Here is a 17,553-nt window from a genome sequence, read left to right on the forward strand (position 1 = left end):
TCTTTGTTAATCAAACCCTTTTCCCATTCCCTAAAGGGTCTCTGTTAACTCCTAATAACCTTTTGGAGGTAGTTATTCATCCAGTTGGGTCTGGGACCTTTCCTTATTTATTTTATTTCCTTCCTTGGGATGCAAATTTCAGATAGTATAGTTGATTTGAAGAAATTCCAAGCCTCCTCCATATTTAAGCTCTTGAGCTCTTCAATTCAGTTGACTTCTGTAACTAAATTCACTGAATTTCACAAAAGCTGCCCTTAGAAAATAAAAAATCGTAGCTGATAACCTGGTATGGATTATCCTTCCATTCCTAACTCAGAGTCAACTTTTTACTTGCTGCTCTAATCATGGTTGTAGTATTCAAAATCTGGGCAAATCAAATTGGGACATCACACTATTAAATAATCCCATATTTGATTCTGAGCAAAAGACTTTGAACATGAAAACATATCTAAAAGATTTGGAGCAGGGATTCCATGTTAGCTGTTAGGAAACTGTAGCAGGACGGCTTGCCCCTTAATGGGTGTAGGTCTGATGCTAGCCAATCCTGATTACAGAATGAAGGACACCTGGGTTAAATCAGGTTTCAGAGTAGCAGCCGTGTTAGTCTGTATTCGCAAAAAGAAAAGGAATACTTGTGGCACCTTAGAGACTAACAAATTTATTTGAGCATAAGCTTTCGTGATCTACAGCTCACTTCATCGGATGCATGGGTTAAATCAGTTTATTCCTTATAAAGGGCAACAGGTGGCTGCAGTGAAGGGGGCGGCTCAGGAAGCTATGGCAGAGCCTGCAGAAAGCGATGAAAGGCTCCAGCAGGGAAGACCCTAAGACAAGGGGAGTTGCCTAAGGCAGGGAGGCCTGAGAGAGATCCTGTCCAAGCAGAGGAGAGAATGCAAAGGCCTCAGGCAGGAAGGCCTGGGTGGAGGAAGAGAAATCTTGTGCTATGTGGTTTTAGAAATGGACTTTAGATATTTTGGAGTTTTATCTGAAGTTTTATTTTACATTAATAAAGCTAGTCCCCAGGAAGGGGTAGCTTTGACCAAGAAAAAGCCTAAAGGGAAGTTTTTATTTGAACAGTCCAGGAGGGGAAAGTGAGGCAGGCTGCCTATAGCTTACGGTGTGTATGGGAGGTTGTCGGCAGGTTTCAGAAATGATATTCAGTCGGATGAAGATTATGTCTAACAATCTGTTATTTTCTCATTTTACTTCATATTAATTATGTTGTCTTCAGCTAGCATTTGTCTGAATTACCATGAAAACATGAAAAAAAGTTGGTTGGAAAATATTTTTTATTATAAAATGTACAGTATACTGACCTTAACATTATAAAATACAGTAACGTATCAGAGTCTTGTAAAGACCAATAATTTATAAAATGAGACAAATCGTTGTTCTTTCTAGTCTCATAGTCTGGTTTAAAAATATATATAAAATATATAATGACTGAATTCAACTGGAGCATCCTTATTGGCTGGAAAAGGTTCATTCATTACAGTAACTAATGTCTGAATGTCCTTGATTAAAAATAGATCACTCTTATTTGCTAAATTAATCTTTGATCTGGAAGAGCGAATAGAAGAATTAATAGAAAGGCTAGTAATCATATTCTATAAGGCTAGGTTATAGATGCACTGCAGGGGATAAAAAAAACTGATGTCTTTCCTACAAAATAATAAAGCACTTTTATCACTGTAGCTCATTTATTACAGTTAATACTTCTTTGGTATTTTTAAAGTGCTTGTTAAGCCAAGGCATAGCTCTGGAATATCAACAGGTATGTGTACAGTACATTAGGTCTCAGGTGCTGTGGAATGCCATGAGAAATTACGTTACATCATGTAAACAATTGTGTTAGTCCCCGCATTTAAGTATTTTTGTTGCCTCTTTCTGCTGCAGGATCATGGTCATTACAAAAGCAGTGATGTACTGCTCATGAAAATGAGAATTAAAATTCCACTTTTGTGCCCTCAGTATCCCTGGCTTTGCTTACAAACAGTACTTTTCTGCTGCTCCTGCTTGGCAGTGACTGGGCATTTGTGTCTAGTCAAAGGAGTTTGGTTGAACGTTAGAATATATGAATATAAGTTGTTTTTGAATCACTGCCCAGTATATTTTTAGCAGTGCATTTGTAAAAGCCTGCATCCCTTTGTGTAGATTGCTGGATGATTAACGACCCCTGGGGGTGAAGGAATTTGTTTCCATACAGACGGGACTGAGCTCCTGTTGTAAGATGCGATTTGTCTGGGAGCTCCCATGTTATTTCTGCTTTAGGAATCCCAATGGCCATGCAGTTCAGCTTAACTGCATTGCCAGGCCTGGTGTAGATGACTGGTGCTGGCTCACTGGTGATCCGGGGCGGATAGGCTATCACTATGACTGGGACATTCATAATAGAGGTGCCATACTCTGTCACTGCCTTGCACAGGTAGGTGCCCCTGTCAAATACAGAGGCATCGCGCACAGTGAGCGAGCCATTCTCTAGGAGGGAGAAGCGACCTATGTCTTGAGGGCCATCTAGTACCATCCCATTGGGAAGTGTCCAGGAAATGTGTGCCCGGGGATTTGGCTGGGTGATGCAGTGGAGCTGCAAAGTCTCTCCATTGATAATGCTCACCAGGTTGTTGTACTGGTTGCTGATTTCTGGCTTGAGACCCACCTTCAGGAAGATCACCCTCTCTGCATAGCCACCTGGGTTCCTGGCCGTGCAGCGATAAGTCCCAGCATCCACTGCGGAGAGGCCACTGATATGCAATTTCCCATCCCTCTTGTGGTAGAATCTTTGCAAGTGGCTGCCACTCTGCAGCTCAGTGCCATTGGGAAGGATCCAAGATGTGTTGGGCTCAGGGTTCCCGTGCACTGAGCAGTTCAGATTGATACTGTGCCCAGCTGTGGCAGTGATCCTTTCACTGACCGGGTCCCTGAAGATGGGTTTCTCCAAATGATCTGTGACCAGGAGCTGCACAATCAGTCTAGCCTCTCCCCCTTCATTCCTCCCGATGCACACTAGCTGCACTGAGTCTGTTTGCCTCACCCCTCTGATGTCCAGGGTGCCATTGCGGTGCACAGTAATTCTGTTCCCATAGTAGGGAGAAGGCAGGATCACTCCTTCTGGGAAAGCCCATAGGATCCGTGGAGCTGGTATGCCTTCAGCTTTACAGTCAATAAGTTTCCGGCTCTCCCTCATGGCTGTCTCTCTCACAGATGTGATCGGATTGGGATGCCCATTGATTCTGGGAGACTGAACATTGACTTGAATCCAGACTATTTTCCTGTCTTCCCCAGCACTGTTCCGCACCACACAAGTATAATTGCCGCTATCAGATCTCTGGGCCTTTTGGATGAGGAGGGTGCCATCCCCATACACTTGATATTTGTCAGAAAGGAGAGGAATGGGCCTGTTGGTTGGAGAGAGCCATATCACCCTAGGGGTGGGCTCGCCTTTGGCTTCGCAAGCCACAGTGACCACGTCTCCATAGGGTACATTAATAACAGAGTAGGTTTTGTTTCTGATGGTTGCAGGCTCGGCCACCACTTTGACTCGTATTCTCATCTCATCCTTCCCAATCTGGTTCTCAGCATAACAGGTGTAGTCCCCTTCCTCTCTCAGCCCCACATCATTGAAATACAGTGTCCCATTGTTAAAGACCACGTATCTCTTTGCTCGGTTTCCACTGTCATCTGACTGCATGAAGGTGTTTATCATGCTGCCATCCGGGAGGCCCCATGAGATCTCGGGGTTTGGCAGACCGGTGGCTACACAGTCAACTTTCAAGTCCCCGCCATACATAACCTTGTGGTTATTCTCATTCTTGTGTTCTATTTTGGCAGGTCTCATCATCACGTTCACTTTGAGAACTACATAGTCATCTCCAATCTTATTGCGGGCCATACACAAATAGTCTCCTGCATCCTTATCTGTGACTGCATGGACAACCAAAGTCCCGTTGCCAAACACCTTGATTCTAGTCTCCAAGCTAATTTGGGGAAAGAAGAGAGAATGCGATATGAGCTGCAAAATCAGTTTTCATTATTTTTATATACTGTAACTCACGGAAAAATCCACTAAAAATAGCTGTGTTGCTACAGCTAGGTAATTAGAATGTATTAGAAATTTTAACAGTTTGTTTCACCAGAAAGAAAATACAAAAATAATTCTGTTCAGTTGCAACTAAACAATTGTTCTCTGAACTTAAATTGACCCATCTACTGAGTTAAGGATTTTTGATTTATTCTATTACTCTTTTAATGTGGAGTGCATCTACCATACTCTGTAATATTCAGACATGGTAACACTGAACATTAATTTATATATACATGCATCTACATACCATAACTATGAGGAGAATGGAATGCTATACTCAAGTCAATTATGAACCAAAATGTGCTACTTCCTACAGATTCCCATACAACCTTTTTAAACTTTCAGAATAATTTCGAGTAAGTTTTTAACAGAGTTATATATTTGTACACAAAATTAATCACCTTATAATGGATCTCATGATGGCTAAGGGGAGGAGGGAATTATTGTTACACAAATTATACAAAATGCTATTTTGTTGCTATAGCTAAAAGATATAAAAATGTATTGTGGATAATACTCACAGCCTGCCCAAATATTAAATATGTCAACATGAAATAAACCATGATGAACTTGTTCATTAACCATTTGTTGGCAAATAATCTGGCATTATTATGCAGCAAGCATGTTAATTGCAAAATATCTCTTGTCACTCTGTCTATGGACCTCAGTGAATGATTTAGTGGCATTTTACATATCTGTGTGGAAAATTTATGTTTTGGGGAAAACATATCAGTGGTATTGATTGCAAATTGTGAGACTGATTATTATAGTGGTAGTGTGATTTGATTTCATGAGCATTAGAGAGAGATTTCTCTCATAAGAACCTACATAGAGTTGTATTTGCACAGGTCTATTTACAAGCCATTATTAATGCTGGAATGACTGTACTTATTTAAATAAATAATTGTAGGGGGTTTCATTTCTTCAGCACTGAAATTATGCTAAGGTCATTTCTGGCCAATGGGTCAAATAGACAAAATTTAATGGCTCACAGTAGAATGGGGCTCATCTGATTGTGGGTTGGGAGGGGAGGGACAGAGCAGAACAGGAAAATGAAGTAAATGAAGTCAGTGTATACACCTCCCTCCATGTAATGTTCAGAGATCTAGAGTAGCCAATTGGTTGGGATACTCACTTGGGATGTAAAGGACCCTGGTTGAAATCTCTGTTTTCTTTGATTCACATCAGGGCCTTGAAGATGGGTCTGCCATGTGAGTGTCCTGCACAGAGTCATTCTCTCTCTCTCTGGTTCAATGAATAGTTATTTATTCACACAAAGTGGAAAAGCGAGTAAGAGAGACTGACTCTATCAGCTGGTGGTTAGGACAATTGCCTGGGATGTTCCTGCACTGCCTGATTTGGAGAAGGGACTCAAACTGGAATCTTCCCCCCTCCCAGTGAGTGCTCCAAACACTGGGTACTGGCTAACCTGGGGTGGGTTTCTCTCCTATTTTTTTTGCAAAAAAATTCAAAAGGTCACATTTTTGTTCCATAGCAAAATGAAAATAACTTCCAAAACCCCAAAATTTTAAATGACATAGTTGTTTTCCAGCTAGACCTAGGTAATTGTGGAAGTGTAAGAATTAGTGTAATGGACATATATGAACTGATTTACACAAGTTCTGAGCATCCACAGCTCCTTTTGAGCTTGACCAAAGTTATGGGCGCTCAGCTAGGCCCATTCATTTTCATGTGTACCAAACTAGACATTTTCAGTGATTATTAACCCTATCATTACACCATATATTTTCAACACCAGGAAAAATTACTAGTTTTGTAAAGATGTACCTAGTTTAACCTCCTATTTATTTTTTCCTGAACCTGGAAAATATTTTAAATAATATTACATTATAATATTTGGGAAAGTTCTATATTTTTCATAAGGGAGTTTACAATGCTCTATTTAGTCTGTTGTAATCTTGTACAATAGTGACACAATGGATCCCCCCACAAAGAACCATTTCATAACAGTCCTCCCCAAAACAATCAGTCTCTCATTTCCCAGGAGGAAGGACTTTTCTTTGACAGACAGGTGTCTATTCAGTACTAGGCAAATTCCAGATATGAAATTAGATGGCACTGAAATGCTGTATGACCCCAAAGAAACCTATATCACAAATTCACAGTCCATTTTGCTCAATTTCACAGTCATAGGATTTTAAAAATCGTAAATTTCATGATATTAGCTATTTAAATCTGAAATTTCATGCTGTTGTAATTGTAGGGGTCCTGATCCAAATGGGAGTTGTGTGGGAGTTGCAAGGTTATTGTAGGGGGGTTCCAGTACTATTACCCTTACTTCTGCACTGCTGCTGGCGGTGGCATTATCATCAGAGCTGGGTAGCCGGAGAGCGAGGAGCCCAGCTCTGAAGGCATAGCCGTTGCCAGGAGTTGCCACCCTTACTTCAGTGCTGCTGCCTTCATAGTTGGGCTCTTGGATAGCAGCCGCCATTTTCCAGCTGCCCAGCTCTGACGGCAGCAGTGCAAAAGTAAGGGTGGCATGGTATGGTATTGGTATGGTATAAAGCCACCGCTCTCCAGCCACCCAGCTCAGAAAACAGTGCAGAAGTAAGGGTGGCAATACTGTAACTCCCCTGAAATAACCTTGCAACCCCCCTACAACTCCCTTTTGGGTCAGGACCCCCAATTTGAGGAACACTAGTCTTCCCAGTGAAATATGTGTAGTATAAGGTAAAAGCACAGAAAAGACCAAATTTCACAGGGGGAGATCAGATTTCACGGTCCATGATGTGTTTTGCATGGCTGTGAATTTGATAGTGCCTTAATCATAAATCTTTTACTGCCTGGCTCTTTACTACCCTGGCAGTGTGACTGTAATAGATTTAAATTGGATTTTTTCCCATTTTATTAGTGTCATTATTTTAAAATAGCTTTTGCTTTGGACTCTTCTATCAAATCAAGTCAATAACAACACTTCTCTTTATTTCAGTGGGCTTTGCATCAGCCTCATTGGAAGAATAATTTATGCAGGCCACAATGAATAGCAATCTACCTGTGCAGAGAATCAATCATCCTTTTTGAAGGCAGCCTCCATAATATCCAGGGCCAGGGATCCCCAGAAGCAGTGCAGTCCAGATGCAGGGTGCTGCCATAGGTTACATCTGTTCTCTGCGGAGAACTCCAAGTGATCTTGGCATTTGATGACTGCTTCTTCACATACAGCTGAACTGTTCTCCTGGCTGCCCCCACCATGTTAGCAGCGATGCACTCATAGTTCCCACTGTCCTTGGGGGAGACATTGCGTATGTAAAGGGTTCCATTAGGGAAAACAAATAAATTCCCATTGACAAACTGGGACGGTCGGATCTGGGTGCCATCAAAGAGCACCCAGCGGATGCTAGGGAGGGGTGCTGCTTTGGCAGTGCAGTGAATGTGAATGTTATGACCAAAGGTCAAGGAAATATTCTCCTGTTTTTCCTGCTGGATGATTGGGGGTAACGCCGCAATGTGAAGCCTCACGGCTATGCTGTCTGCTCCTGCAGTGTTGCTAGCTATGCACTTGTACACTCCTCGGTCTGAAAACGTCACCTCCTTGATAGACAAAGTTCTATTTTCATGGAACATTATCCTGCTCTCAGCGGTGGTTACTGTCTGCAATATCTTCCTGTCAGGTAAAATCCATGAAATATGTGGGCTTGGGATCCCTTTGGCCTGGCATTCCATTGCCACTGTGTCTCCAAAATAAACAGTGGCATCTCGGTAGCGGGAAACTAACATTTTGGGCTGCTGGGCTGTCACTGTCAACAGGACAATCATTTTATCGACACCATACAGGTTCTGAGCAGTGCACAAGTACTGCCCACGGTCCTGGAGTTGAACATTTCGGATAATGAATGTGCCATTTTTCAAGACTTCAAACCGTTGTATCCTTGTGTTTGCTGTCATCAGAGCTCCTGGGAGGATAGGACAAAAGAAAGAAAATTGGAGAGTTTTGTTCTTAAGACAGACAACATTGAACTGAAAGACATTTATGGAAACTTCTCTACTTATTGCATATTAACAATAATGAAGTAGAATCTAAGAATGGGGAGAACAGAATCCCCAGTTAAGAATGATCTACATAGTCAAGATCTGATATATGCCTTCTGATATACTCCTGTGGCTGGAGTTTTTGTTCTGAAAAATAATCATACAAAAAGTCCAAGACTTAAAAACAGTGGGAAAAGGTTCTCAGAGTACAATACACTCTTAATGCGTTGGGGTATCAATTAACCTCTCACATGATTTCCAGGAACATTTTACTGATATACCTAGACATATAACAAAGAACTCTGAAGCACTCTCCTAACTAATCAATGCCCCTAGGCTCCTCTAGCATAAATTCCAGTCTAGGAGAACATGCCAGGATCTCTTAAAGACATTTCCCTCCTCCCCCTGCATTTTACATTTTTTAGTGGGGGTAACTTATGATATTAAAAATATAGCGCATTGACAGCCTGATCCAAAGGGCAATGAAGCACTGATTTTGGATCAGGCCCTTAGAGTTCCTTTTAGCAAAAGACCTAAAGGTCATTTTTATTTGAGAGTAGCAGACAGTGGAGGTTTTTCTCATATCCACATGAAGAAATGGGTAGCCTTAAAAAATACTAAAATATTCTAGTGGTCCAAACTATTAACATGGATAAAAGTGTTATATTGTGTTTTGAATCATTACCGTACAATACTATTGTATTTTTTTAAATATGGAAGTTACTGTATGTGACCCTTTTACAGCTATATGGGAGACCAAATGTTTAACTAACTTACCTGTAGAGACTTTTGTCCAAGTAACAAAGGGCTTGGGTTCTCCCACTGCATCACATGGGATAACAACATCTGTTTCAGCAAGGATGGATAAGCTTGGAGGACCTTTTGTGGTAATTTTAGGTCTTTCACCATGTGCCCTGAAGTTAGTTGAAGGTTGAATTACACTAGAATTATTTGGCATAATTCCCCCCAGTTTAGGCACAGATGGGACTTCTTGATTATTATAAAGGACACTTCTGAAGGACTGAATGTTAGAGGATATTTGCGGTCTAATGCTTTGAGAGATGAATGATGGAAGAGTGCTCTTCAAAGCAGTTGTGGCTGATCTTGTGGTACTTGAGGTGTGGAACAATGGAGCTACTGGAACAGCTGTGGCCTTCAGAACAGTGCCTTGTATTGTAATCCCAGCAGATGAGACTTGGCTGGCTTTCTTCTCATTTGTATTTACTGGAGCAAGTGGACTAGGCACCATTGGTTTAGGATTCCCTCCTAAGTGTGAAAATGTTCTGGTTCTATTAAAGACAAAGGAGATTCCAGGGTTGGGGTAATATGGGATTCCTTGACTCAGTAGTCTCCCAGCTGTGCCTCTGTTATCAGGAATATAGTTATTGCCAAAAACTCTGGAGTGAACATTGTATCTATTTTGTCCCTGATTGCCAAATCTACCTGGAGCAAGTGGGATAGGTCTATATAATGGAGTGGCTGTCGTCGTAGTGGTTGGCTCTGTTTGAGGAGCATAGGTTTTTCTGTCCTGCGTTGTGTGTGCGGCATATGCTGTTATCTCTGGTTTGTTGGTATAATGGAGGGGCTGGTGAGTTATAAAATGATAAAATGAGCCTTGTATTATGAGATATGGTGGCCTCTTTGTCCCCCTCACTGGAATATGCTTTGGAGGTGCTACAGCCGGTTGCTGGTTAAAGATTGGTACCATTCCAGCTGACTGATGGGGAAAGTTTGGATTTAACAATAAACTATTGTTAGACCTAATGAGACCAAATGTCTCTTTAAATTGATCTTGTTTGTGTTGTGCTTTAATCCTGTTTTGGTTTAAATAAGATGTGGAAAATACGTTTTGTCTTGTGCTGTATGTGATTGTTGTACCATCAATTTCAAATCCTTTGGTCTCTGGAAATCTGACTTGATTGAATGTGGTATTTTGCTTGGTAGAAGAATGAATAGACAAATGTAAAGTGCTTGAAACTGATGGGGGAGGAGTGCCAGGTTTTATAAATGGAACAAAGTCAACGGTTGCAACTGGAGATTCAGGGTTTTCAGTTGTGTATATAGCAATTTGATCATGATCAAATGCATGAGGGTTGGTTTCCTTCTTGTCCCAGGAAGATGATACTTTTTTTGTCCAAGTTTGTACAGGAACAATAGTTGGTTTCTTAGTTTCTGTAGGTGTGAAAGGTTGAGATTTTGTTGTGCTGAAGGGAATGGATACAGTCATCATTTCTCTTTGCTGAGATGGTATGGTTACTGTAGCTGTTTTTAAAGATTCTGAAGGCTTCTGAAGTTCATCTGAAATTGACAAGTCCTTAAAACTTTCCACTGTGCCAACAGGAGCACTTGAGTGCAGCACAGTGGGAGGTACTGGCTGAGATACTCTTGGGCTGATTCCATTCTCTCCAACTTTTGATCCAAGAGGAATGGAATCTTCTCGAAATTCCGGAGTCACTGAATAACCGGGGCTAAGCAGGCTATTAATGTACTCAGTGGAGACTGAATCACTTGTTTGTTGTGCCTTACCACCTGTAACTTCATAACTTGTTTTAACAACATTTTCTTCAGACACATTAACTAGTGTATGGTATGTTGCGGTTGTCTTCTCATCTGGTTCTTGGGACAAATGTAACTCTATAACAGAGGCCGTGTTAAGTCCATCATATGATGATGCAGTTGTGATGGCTGTAGTCACAGGAAATATCTGGGTTTCACCAGCATTAGAAAGTGTTGAATGTTTTGTTTCAGGTAGAGAAGCAGTAGGCGTATGTGAAAAAGCTCCCTCTGTGTCTCTGACTTTGGTCAACCTCTCTAACACATTTGCCTCTGTAATCAATGAAGCAATCATGTCTAAATTATTATGTTTCTTAATTTGTATTTTAGCATCAGTTTTATGATCACCCTTAACAACAGTTCCAGGAGAACTTCTAGTAGCACCTTCTATTTTAGGTGATTTTTGAGTAACAGGCATCTCCTCTGTGGTAAAAGCAGGAGGAGGAATAGGTTTTGGTCTTTGTCGAAATCTGTTTGGTCTTAATCTCCTTCTCCCATAGGGTCGTCTTCTGGGATGCTGGGTAAGCAGTGTGTTAGAGGTAGTAGTTTTTCTAGAGGGAGTTGTAATCTCGGCCATAGTGGTCATGTTGCCAAATGAAACGGCAGTTGTTACTAACTCTGTTTTTTTAAGAGGAGCAATGGTACTTGCCAGAGTGAATGTGGAGTCTGATTTTTGAACAGGCATGTCTTCATATGCAGCTCCTTCAGAGCTCCCATAACTGCTACTAGACACTCTTACCTGAGTCTCTATATCCTTGTTGGTCTGTGGTTCCTCATTAACTAATGTGAAAACTTGAAAAATTGTGCTTAAGTCAATATCTGTAATTTTAGTCTTATCTGTAGGTACCTCCCTGTGCTGATGCTTTACAACATTGCTCTCTCTAGTAACAAAATCCTTAAATGAAGAAGCAGAAGATGAAATAGTAGTAGTGGCTATTAAATCTATATAGCTGATCTTATCACCCTGAGAAGCTGTGGAATTTATGGACCCTACATCCACTTCATTGTGCTGTGAATCAGTCTCCAAGATGGTAGGGAGATTTACAACAGTCTGAGGTTCTGCAAGGACAGTGGCATCCACTGGTAGCTCAGCAGAAGCGGAAGATTCCTCTGTGGTATACAGCGTTGTTGTAGCTGCATTTTCCACTGTGTGCAAACTGCTTTGAATATTGGGCAGGGTAGTTTTTTGTTCATCCAGGGGCTCTTCAGTGACAGTGTTAATGCTTTCTTCTGCTATTGGTGAATAATCAGTCTGCTGATCATATGAGTGTATAGTTGGAGAGATTGGAGTAAAGTATGTAGACGACACAAAAGATGGTTCTACAGTGTATATACTTTCAGGTGTTTCTAAAGACTGGAGTTCTATGGAGGGCTCAGTTTCTGTGCTCATTAATGTCAGTTGAGCAGAAGTTGTTTGATCTCGGCTATAATCTTGTGCTAGAATGGTGGGGGAAATAGTGACTGAGAAGATCTTGTCCTCACGCAAGTGTGATACATCTGCAGAAGACTCTTCCCCATTGGCTGCAGTCTCTAGAGAAGGCTTCTGGGGAGGACTGGCCATAGGGGAAGGAGCTGTAGTGGCTTTCTGAACGAATGACGGCAATGTAGTCATTAAAGAAGGACCTGTTGCTGCTGTAGTTTTAAGAATATTTTTCCCACGGACCTTTGCCAAAATGTCAGCCCAGTGTTGTGGATTAATCTGTTTGTTTGACATATTTATTCTTCTTCGAGATTCAAATACCCTACGGCCTTCTGCAACATTGCTGTCTTGGGTTCTATCTGTACCTTTCCATAACTTCATTTTTCTCCTGCCTTTCTTGTTTTTTTTAACCTGAACCTCAGGCATGAGGTCATTTTTTTGTTTAATGGATGCTTCACGGTCCTTCAGATGGTTCTTTTTGTGCTGGGACTCAGCTGTGACTTCCACTCCTGATCCCCCTTCATCTTCTATCACCCCCCCTCTTCTTTTCCCAGAGGTTTTCAAACCTGGACGCTTCCTCATTTTTATCCTTTTAGATGATCTGTCAGATACCATCTTATTTACTGATATCCTAACAGCAAACTGATCTGATCCCTGCTGATTGACAGCCACACACCTGTAATACCCGCTGTCACTGACATGACTCTTTGGAATTAACAATGTGCCATTGTGTGACACATACCCTTTGGATGAGTTTGACAAATCATTAAGCACATGGCTGCTTGGAAGGATCCAGCTCAGCTGTGCATCTGGTATGGCAATTGCACTGCAAGGCAAAACTATTGGGTCCCCTACATTTTTTTCAACCCTCATTACATCAGAGTCAGTGGGCTGAATGACTGGAGGCTGCACTAAAACTCGATAGGTCATTCTGTCTGCATCATCTCTCACCTGGGCAACACAGTGGTACAAACCAGAATCAGTGTAATCTACTTTTTTGATCATTAACTGGCCACTGCTGAGGATGGAAAACCTACTGTCTTTCTGATTAAATGGAGCTGTCAGCTTACTCCCATCTGGCAACACCCACTGGATGACAGGACTCTCCGATGCTCTCACATTGCATCTCAGCTGACAGTCTGAGCCTTCAACAACACTCTGGGCTGTCTTTGAATTCTGAGGTTGCTCTATCATCACCCAGCTTTGTCTGTGCTGTCTTATGTCTTTCATCTGAATTGTTTGAGAAAACTTGGTAAAAAAAGACAGCACCACTTTTTTCCCTGTGCTCTGGTGTCTATTTAATTGGATGTTTATCAGCGGTTGCATAACCCAGGCAGGTTCTGCAATTATTTGAGCTTTGACACCCGTGTAATAAAGGGCATCATCATCTGAATCTTGCCGGTACTCATAACTTATTTTAGACTCTTTGCTGAGCATGAGTTCCCTTTGTAATTTAACGGGCACTTCGCTGTAATAAGCTATAAGTTTCCATAATTTTTCATAGTTTTCTCGTTTCATTGGACATTCAAAATTGAGTGAAACTGTAGCATTGATATCAATTTCCTGAGGATCGATTTGGTTCCATTGAATTTTGGCAGAGTCTGTTGGTGTCTTGATTTCACAGTTTAGATTCACTATGTTCCCATGCTCATCAGTCATATTGAGAGTAATGTTCCATGGAGATAGCTGAAATGCCTCTTTAGGAAGTTCATAACTGGCCCTATCTTCTGCCTCATCAATGCTGCTGTTCTGTTTCAATTGGGATTGTATAATAGGTTTCTTACAGGAAAGATCTTTCAAATTTTGAATATCTTGTTTCTGCAGTTGTTTGGGGCTGGTGCACTTAGGGCAGAGCTGACCTTCTTCATAAGCTTTATCCTTCTTGCACTTTAATACACCTAGAAGGAAAAAAAAAGATAGAATTCTAGCATTTTTAGAGAGCTAAATGAATGTTGTAAGAACACACATATCTTCAGCCAAATTTTCAAAAGTGGCCACTGATTTTGGGTGCCTTAGTTTATAGATTTTTGACTTAATGTAACAAAGGGCCTGATTTTCAAAGCTGCTATGCAACCATGGCTCTTATTGACTTTAATGGGAAGTTTGAATGCTCCAAACCTCTGAAAAATCAGACCCCTCTCTCTCAAGTTGGGCACCCAGTTATCGAGGAATCTAAGGCCACTTTTTAAAATGTTACCGATATAGTACAAGTCAATTTTTCATGTCTGTGTTTGTGCTGTGCCCAGAACATGAGCATGCACACCTTTTCACACAAGCAAATGGACATTTGCTTAAGCAATGCAGATAAACTGTGCCTAAGTACTTATTTACTTAAGTCTACTTAACAATAACAATTCGAAAAACAAGATTTTGTAAAGTTTGGAGTTTCATGTCTCCAGTATTATGTAAACATTCATTACAGCATGGTAACTATGAAATCAGATTCTTTTATCTTGTAACTTGATGACAAAAATGGGAGATTACAAATGGATATGGTGAACATCTGTAGCAAGCTTACACTAAGCTTTCAACATTATCATTTAGATTTATGTGACTGTTACAAACAGTTAAGGCCAAATTGTGGAAACTATCCAACATAGTTGAATGGTTACTTGTTTATTATGTGTTTACAGCAACTTTATTAGGTTTACAAGTGACATACTTAAAACAAGTTCAAAATGCTTTTTGCAAGTCATGCAAAGGTCTTCAGTCACAAACTTTAAAAAAATACATTTGTAGAGTTTACTTGAGAAATGTAGCACACATTCTTCATTCATCAAATGTTCCAGCAGATTATTTATAATGAGGCTGAAATGGAATTGTCAGGGATGCAGAGTAAAACGGTATACATAATTATTGAGGGGAAACAACACTTTTTCAATTTATGCACTTCCCCATACTGTGAAGGCTTGGGGTTTGTGTTCTACATAAACATTTTATGCTTATTCTTCAATAATAATACTGGATTTATGCAAACCTTTTTTACTCTGTCTGCCATAATCTCTTTGCTCTGACTGACTTGTGTACTTTCAAGCTATTTACCAGCAGCAAAAATGGCTTTATCAGCTTTTCCCTTCCTTCAGCAGAAGCTAACAATCTTCACAATTTACATGATGAAAAAGGAAAAAAATACCAAACAGAAAAGAAAATGGGGCTGTTGAAGTTATGAAAGGGAAATCCTATTGCCTGCCAGGATCCTTCCCTCCATACAGGCTAGCAAGACTCTTGTCTTCTGTCCTATACTTGTATTCACATTATTTTGGTTAGTAGAATCCCAGCTGCCTCCTCCAAATTCCATTTGGAAACTAAATGTAAACAAAATATATTGCAATTATTCTGGGTACAAGAGTCATGCTGTCTTCTAGTGAGGGAGCAGGGGTGGGTGAATGAAATGGGTGAAATGAAGAAGGAAAATAAAGGATAATGATAGAATGAGGGAGGGAAGGGGCAAGAGTTTTAAAACTTTTTTTATTTAAACAATTTATTGTTTGTCAGTTTGACAGCCCTTTTATATAAGGCTCTCCCCCACTCCCCATTCAAATGTGGAGTATTTAATTAAACTAGACTATTAATTATGATATTTTAAAAACAAATAAAGCACCTTCAGCCTCAGAGTTTATTCAGCTCAGAATTAGTTGTTGCCCCACAAAAAGGAAGCACCCTCAAATCTCAAATGACCATTTTAACAATATTTATGCTATACACTGGCACGTACAGAACTTCTAATGAAGTCAATGAAGGATTTGTATAAAAATAACTGAACATAAAAGGTACATGTGCTTGACAATCACAACAATGACTTTCTTACTACATTCAAAAGTAATTCCCAGCACTAGCATGCGGGTTTAGAAAACAAAACTAATCCAATAAAAACTGTGGCAACCTATTACTGTGTAAGAAAAGAGAGCTTAAGACAGTGGTTGAGCCTAAATTAGTGCATGTGCAGAGGAAAATTAATATCTATAAGGCGAAATGGGACAATTTAAAATAATTTGACATATCTATTGATGTGTGTTAAGGACAATTTATCAGACTATTAGAAGGCAAACTATCTAAATACAAAGCTAAAGATAAATGCTTAAAATCATTTTAGTCCTGTGAGGTATCCCTCCCTTGCAAGTCCAAAATAATAAAGTTCTACAACACAAAGATCTGTAAGAATGTGACCCCCAACGAAGTGCTATAAGCTAGACACACACACTGTATGAGGAAATCTACGCCACCAGAATCTGTTATGATTGATTACATCTGCTCAACCTGCTCCCAAGTGCTATAAATCTTTTGATTCACCTCCATGATAGCAACTCTCATACCTTGTCACTAACCCTGTCCAAACCTTTTGTATCAACCTTCCAGAGGAAAACAGTCCCTTCTTGATACCCTATCAGCTACAGCAACTCTTGCAGTCTCTTATGAGTCCTCTACCTGTTCTTTTTCAGGCTGGTATAACTCCAATCCCACACTTATGAGAATCCCTGACCTGGCTGACCCTTCCCAGTGCTGCACCCTTCTTGATCTTCCTCATAAGACTTCCAACTTCTCGTCTTTTCTTCTTCCCTGAGATGAGGTTTGCCTGGGTGTGACTATCCTCCCAATCCATTCTTGGAAATGGCCTTTAATTTCCTCTGTGTTAACTGCAGCTGAATTCATTGCAACAAAGCCAGCCTCTTGGCTCTTGCACCATGGATATTGCTTATTTCTCCATTAATAGTGTGCTCTACCACCTTTTTATTCCAATTACAATTTTTAGAAATCATGCTTTTTAACTCAGTTGTGACCATGCTTCCCTCATGTATAAACACATAATTTTTGCCTGATATTTATAATTACTTCTCCATCACGTTACTTTTTAAAAATGTTTCTTGTTTGTGAGATAGTGGAAAAAATAGAGCCATCCTTAGGGAAGTCACAATATATGAGCAGAACAGCCAAGAGAATAACTAATGGTTTCATGTGCCCAGCAGAAGAACGGCATATTACTGGAATGTTGTCACTATAATGAATAGAATAATCATTTATCTTTTCTCACCTCCAGACTTCTTATCCCATTCCAGGAGCCATTTCAAGCTGCAGTCACAGGACCAGGGATTTCCATGAAGATAAAGATTCTCCAGGAGTGGCATTCCTTGAAACATCGCTGCAGGCAGTGTCCTAATGATATTTTCAGACAGATAGAGGTGTTTTACTGTTGACAGTCTGAAATAATCAAGGAATGTAAATGTTGAAAATGTGTTGGGATGAAGCTGCTGGAGTAAGTTTCCTTCCAAATGGAGCAATCTCAGAGAAGTTAACCCATTAAAAGCATTTGGGTGGATGAATTCAATTCTGTTGTGGTCCATGTGCAGTCTCATTAAGCTTGAAAGTCCTTGGAGAGTTTGGCCTGTTAGAACTTTCAGCTTGTTGTAGCTAATTTTGAATACCTAAAAAAGAAATACCTAATAGTGAAACAGAGAGCAGAGTAACAGAATAACATCAGCCATTAATGGACATTATTACTCATGATATTATT

General features: G+C 40.4%; 1 protein-coding gene across 1 annotated transcript in view; it reads right to left on the reverse strand.

The window, feature by feature from the left end:
- Positions 1 to 1,273: 1,273 nt before the first annotated feature.
- MXRA5 (matrix remodeling associated 5) overlaps positions 1,274 to 17,553 on the reverse strand; it is a 36,586-nt gene continuing 20,306 nt past the window's right edge. The window contains exons 4-7 of the mRNA XM_038422710.2: positions 17,074 to 17,464; positions 8,849 to 13,942; positions 7,095 to 7,995; positions 1,274 to 3,974 (exon numbers count right to left, since the gene is read on the reverse strand). Of these exons, the coding sequence (XP_038278638.1) occupies positions 2,066 to 3,974; positions 7,095 to 7,995; positions 8,849 to 13,942; positions 17,074 to 17,464 (8,295 nt within the window). The 3' untranslated portion in view covers positions 1,274 to 2,065. The remainder of the gene's footprint in view (positions 3,975 to 7,094; positions 7,996 to 8,848; positions 13,943 to 17,073; positions 17,465 to 17,553) is intronic.

The sequence above is a fragment of the Dermochelys coriacea genome, chromosome 1, assembly GCF_009764565.3.
Source record: "Dermochelys coriacea isolate rDerCor1 chromosome 1, rDerCor1.pri.v4, whole genome shotgun sequence".
Classification (NCBI taxonomy): Eukaryota; Metazoa; Chordata; order Testudines; family Dermochelyidae; genus Dermochelys; species Dermochelys coriacea.